Source organism: Natator depressus, chromosome 3, assembly GCF_965152275.1.
Source record: "Natator depressus isolate rNatDep1 chromosome 3, rNatDep2.hap1, whole genome shotgun sequence".
NCBI lineage: Eukaryota > Metazoa > Chordata > Testudines > Cheloniidae > Natator > Natator depressus.
In genome coordinates, this window is record NC_134236.1 from 92,205,680 (window position 1) to 92,211,679 (window position 6,000).

Sequence of the window (6,000 nt, forward strand, 5' to 3'; positions counted from 1 at the left end):
ATAGGAAAATTTAAAATGTTTAGGGAAAGTTGACCAACTTTCATACCATTTTAACTGGTAGTTGGCCTTCAGATGCTTTTTTGTTTATTTTTGAACAACAAGCTTGTCTGAAGCAGTGCTAATTACTTCTGTCTACATAATACAGATCTCAGGGTAGGTACCCATTAACCTGTAAATTTTCCACTTCAAGAAATCTGCAGTACTAAAGTCTCCCCATGGAAGTACAAACAGATGGTTTTCGTCCAATTATCTCGTCGACTTGTTTCAGCCAACTAAACTACCTGTGACTCAGCTAATGCTAATTATTTGGATTTTGTTTTTGTCCGAATGCAATTTGTAGCTCCAACCATAATAGTGAAGGATTAAAGTATTTTATCCACAGGTATGCACATAATTCATAAGATAAATATAAAATAAAGATCATTGAGATTCCTGCTTCATGTGTTAACACATTTAAAGGAAGGACTCTGATGATGCAGTAAAAAAATCCAGAGAAAGAGAACAAGCAACTGAAACAGTAAACTACTCAATTCTTAGATTGCAGGCTCCTCAAGGGAGGAACTGTTTTCTTCTATGTCTCTACGGAAGGCCTATGAGGGCCCTGATCCTGACTAAGAAAAAAAAACACAAGAATAAAATACTAGTACACTGCATTAGGAACATCATCTTCAGGTACTAGGTCACTTTTAGGCACTTTTTAAGCTGCTTAGTCTCAAGACCAGAGTTAGGGTGGTCATGCCTAGTGATCAGGGCTGGTGTCAAAAGGGGCAGGAGACCAAAAGCAGTAGCCTGAGTTTAGGACCTGGAGTCAGGGTCCTAGTACCAATAATAGGGGGGTGGGATCCAACCTGCTAAACCAGGGTCTGCAGTCAGAATTCAAGTACCCAAGTCATGGGGCAAAGCAGAAGTCAGACTCCAAGTACTAAAGCCACGGGTGCGAGCTGTGGTCACACGTCCAAAAGTAAGCCAAGATGCAGGTATGATGGTACAGTTGGCTGGGGGGAGATGTCTACCTCATTGCACTGACATATCCTGGAATCTTCCTGAGCTTAAGTAAGGCGCATGGACCAATCAGGCGCCATGACTGAAGTTGTCAATCCAACCTTCTGAGGTGGTACTACCTGTGATGCTCATCTCCAGAGGGTCTATGTGGTAATGCATGTGGCTCTACCATGGCAGCAGTATGGAGGTGAGAATCATCCCGCAGACCCAGGTTCTAGTTCTGCCCCTGAAAAATCTTATACTTAGGCACTTTTGAAGATGTTAGCTTTCTCTAAGTTAGCATACCAATATCTTGAAAATTCTGAAATACTTAATATTGAAAGTATATAAGGGGAAAATATAGGTCAGATAGTAGTAACAAATGCAACTCTTTTTAAAAACAAAAAAAACCTTGCCCCGCAACATGCAGGAGATTTATGGTAAATCGTGGCTGAAGCAATTTTAGTCCTTCCTATTTGGCTTAAGCTCCTTACTTCTAGGCACTTCAAAAGATCTGTGTACCAGTTTAGAAGATAAAATAGTATCTAACAACAAAATTAAAGCATGCCATCAAGAAATAATCTGTGATTATATGTGATTGCATATGTACATCTGACCAACTGCATGCCTAATATCAAAGCAGCATGAAATCTCTGCTTGCTGTGGAGAAAGAAAAAAGAAAGTATTAGTTTGCTTGGAACAGGCTGAATAAAAAACACAAGTTACTGTTATCCTGTACTGATGTATGCATGGCAGTTCTAGCCCTAAAAAGCACCTGAACACCTGGATTACAATTTAAGATGATTTTATGGCTCTGTCTTGAACTTATAATTTTAAGGTCACTTGGACCTTTCTTTAATTCTTCAATCACGTACAAACATGTCCGCATATTCTCAGATGCAAGCCGTACAACAGTTCAATATGTCTGTTCACTTTAAGGAAAAACTACTTAAATTGTAAGCTCTTTGGGGCAAGGACAGTCTGTTCTGTGGATGTACAGCACCTAACATAATGGGGTCCTGGTCAATACCTGGAGCTCCAAAGTGCTGAAATACTACTACAAATAATAATATCAGTGTTCCACAGTTTGCACTGGTTGCCAAGTAGCTTATGGATGGAGTTTAAGGTGTTTTTGACCTACAGCCCTAAAAGGTGTGGGACCTTGCTACCTAAGAAACTGATCACAGCTGTTACATCATCACACCAGCAGTGAGCCCTCCTGGTTTACTCCAGTGACACGGGGCTAGTGACATGTCAATTTCTTTGAGTTCCTCTACTCTAGTCACTTCATGCATCTAAAGAACTGTTTTTCTTTTATTTACCCACGAAAGCTTATGCCCAAATAAATCAGACTAACACAGCTACCCCTTTACTCTAGAACTCACTCCCCTGCAAAACTTCCACTCTGGAACAAGAGTCTTTCTATTACAAAAAAAAAAAAAAAAAGGAAAAGGAAAAAAAAAGCAGCCAGTAGAACCTCACAGTATTGCCAGCAAACAAATATGAACACCTGACCTGTAAAAGTTCCCACACATAAATCTTTGCAGGACCAGGGCTGTTACGCTTGCCTATACAGAGATTATGTGGAAAGTTGGTTTATGCTGTGTAAACCTATAGCGCAATAGCTTGCCACACACTACCTAGCTGTGTGGATCCTGCTACCACGAAGTGAGCTGTAGCTCACGAAAGCTTATGCTCAAATAAATGTGTTTGTCTCTAAGTTGCCAATGTAATGTATTACTGGATTCATCTTACAGCAAGATGAACCTTAAAATAAACTGAAGCATTAGTTTTGATAAACTACTGTGCTGAAAGACATTAGGGCGAAGACTAGAATACACCACATTTCTGAATATTTACATGCACAAAATCCCTGAATGCAGAGCTACTTCAATGCTTTGAGTACCTCAGAATACATAGGTTTCAGGGTAGCAGCCGTGTTAGTCTGTATCCGCAAAAAGAAAAGGGGTACTTAGAGACTAACCAATTTATTTGAGCATAAGCTTTGGTGAGCTACAGCTCACTTCATCGGATGCATTCAGTGGAAAATACAGTGGAGAGATTTATATACACAGAGAACATGAAACAATGGATGTTACCATACACACTGTAACGAGAGTGATCAAGTAAGGTGAGCTATTACCAGCAGGAGAGGGGGGGGGGGGGGGGGGGGGGACGACCTTCTGTAGTGATGATCAGTGTGGGCCATTTCCAGTAGTTTACAAGAACATCTGAGGAACAGTGGGGTGGGGGGGGGGGAAGGGGGATAAGCACGGGGAAGTAGTTTTACTTTGTGTAGTGACCCATCCACTCCCAGTCTTTATTCAAGCCTAAGTTAATTGTATCCTCAAATAAATTTGTTAGTCTCTAAAGGTGCCACAAGTACGCCGTTTCTTTTTTCAGAATATATAGCATATGTCCAATGACAGGGAACTCAAAAGGCCATGCATCTATTTTAACATGGAAATGAAATATGTTTCTGATGACAACAATTAAACGCTATGCAAACTACTGAAATAAGAAAAGGAAATAAACCTAAAATTGTACACATATGAGAATTAGTCTGTACAAATATTCTCACATACCTACCACAACTTAAATTCCTAAAAGTGTTGTAAGCCAAATTAAGTGTCACCTGAACACTCTTCATACATGGTGACCAAAAATAAAAACTACTGATTGTATTATCTTAGTTTTAAGCAAGATATGTAGAAAATAAACTTAACTATAGCAGTTATTTGACTAGTTTGAACTGTATTTCATGCACAGTGAAAAATAACTTCCTAAAGAAGGTTTCAGAGTAGCAGCCATGTTAGTCTGTATTCGCAAAAAGAAAAGGAGGACTTGTGGCACCTTAGAGACTAACACATTTATTTGAGCATAAGCTTTCGTGAGCTACAGCTGAATGCATCCAATGAAGTGAGCTGTAGCTTACGAAAGCTTATGCTCAAATAAATGTGTTAGTCTCTAAGGTGCCACAAGTCCTCCTTTTCTTCTTCCTAAGGAAGGCTCTGATCCTTCCCTAACTGAGGTCAATGTGAGCAAGAATCAGGTCAATAACTAGAAAAGAAATAAAATCTGATTTGTCAAAATAATTTGTTTTCCAACAGAGGTAGCATACTATGCTGTCTACATTAACTGACTCTGGTAAGCATTTGCCTTTATTTCATTCAAAAACTATATACACAGACAATTTGGTATGGCCTGCATGACTACCATAAACTTCCTGCAAAAAATTCTCTATTTCTGTTCAGCAAACGAGCTGAACTGAGATGAAACGTTTTCTTCCTTCAGTTTAGCAGATATTTGAAGGATACTAATATGTTTATTACTTACGGGTTTTTCAACTTCTTGTTAAAATATAAGCTATATGAAGCTTTAAACGGCTCATTACCAATTACTTTCCCTCCAACACACATTGTGTATTTCCCTCATGCAAAGCTGTCTGTGTGTTTTATGAATTGTGATTCTTTTTCAAACCAAGGAAAATTACAGAATTGAATCATGCATTTGTAAAAAGTTATTCTGAATATGCAAATCATAACTACAGTAGAGTCTGTCACCCTTCAGTCTACTAATCTTGACAGTGTTCCTTTAAAATATCAGCTTTTAACAAAATGTATACATACTACAGTATCCTCTTACAGGGCTTAGGATCCTGTCATGAAGGCTGTTAAATCAGTGAGACAAAACTGATATTTTCCCTTCTTCCCCCAAAATCATTACTTAAAACAGTTAATTCATTGTCAAGGGACACTCAAAATAACAGATATTAAAAATAAGTTCTTAATAAAAAGCAAAGCTAGTTCCAAGTTTATTTGAAAAAAAAATCACCTAGAATGGCTTGTTCACCTCTATGCAAATGAAGGGTTTTTTTTAAAACCCTGTAAATTTTAGAGTATAAATATAAAAATCCAGTCAGTCAGTGTCAATTTCCCTAAACCCAGACAGGTATACAGAAAAAGCTATGTACACAAGCACAGTTTAATGGACTCACTTTATAGCTTTCCAAACGCATTTTTAATGCCATGTTTTGGAACTAAAACTGTGTGTCTCTCTGGCTGTCATCCTTTGCTTTAGGATTTCACCTTCAACAGACGTCAAAACCTGTATAAATGCCATTATCTATTCGGTGAAAAACACATTGTGGATTCTACCCTGGGGAACTGAGGTAACACTGCAATAAGCAGCCAATCCACATGCAGCTTTTAAAAGGGACTAATCCGCCAGGTTTTAATCACTGGAAGATCTCCATCTAAATGGGAATTTGAAGCCAGTTTTGCCCCTCTCAGGCGGAAGAATGGGGCTTGCAGGAGACGAAAGAGCGCTGAGCGATCTCCTCCTTTCACCCGGAGAGCAGCTCGCAACAGGAGACACGACACGGTTGGAGAGTTGGGAGGGGGGACACGCTTACCTTGGTGAGCTGGGCTATTTTCTTGCTCATTTTGAGGTGCAGATCCTGGCTGTACTCCACGCTGAGCCCCGGCTGGGAACTGGACGCGACGAATTTCCCAGCGCTGGCTGAGGAGCCGCCGCCGTAGTAATGCTGCTGCCAGCTCATCCCGGGGGTCGCCATCTTCACAGCGAGACCCCGCTACCCCTCCCGCTCCGCTTTCCAGGAAAGCGACCGGGAGGGGGGCGATGCCGCGGCGCGCTGACCGCGCACGCTGCCGGGGTCACTGGCGGAGCGTGCTCCTGCAGCCCCCCCGCGGCCGTGACCCCGGTCCCGGTCCCGCCTCCCTCACACCATCCGCCCCCTCCGCTAGGTGCGCGGGGCGGCGGGGACGCGGCCCCCGGGCGGGGGAGAATCTGCGCACCAGCGACCGGTGCCGCCTCCTGCTCGCGGCGGGGCAGCAAGCGGGCCACGCAGCCGCTTCCCTCGCCCGGTGCCGGGGTGGCCGAAAGGCCCCCTGACAAACGCTACCCTCGGGAGCGGGGGGCTAGGTCTCCGGCCGCCGCCGCGGCCCGCCCAGCCCAAACAGAGCCGCCGCTTCGCTTCGCCCCGCCCGGCCGCGCGGA

General features: G+C 42.5%; 1 protein-coding gene across 10 annotated transcripts in view; it reads right to left on the bottom strand.

Moving 5' to 3' along the window:
* The window catches only part of FAM184A (family with sequence similarity 184 member A), a 168,952-nt gene extending 163,349 nt beyond the window's left edge, over positions 1–5,603 (bottom strand). For 5 of the 10 annotated variants that reach the window (XR_012638822.1, XR_012638823.1, XM_074948319.1 and 2 more), the window contains exon 1: positions 5,396–5,603. Coding sequence is in view for 7 of the 10 variants with exons in the window: in XM_074948319.1 (XP_074804420.1) it covers positions 5,396–5,557 (162 nt within the window). In the remaining 3 variants the exon portion in view is untranslated. The remainder of the gene's footprint in view (positions 1–5,395) is intronic. The other 5 variants (XR_012638821.1, XM_074948314.1, XM_074948318.1 and 2 more) reach the window with 3 other exon arrangements.
* Positions 5,604–6,000: the final 397 nt, after the last annotated feature.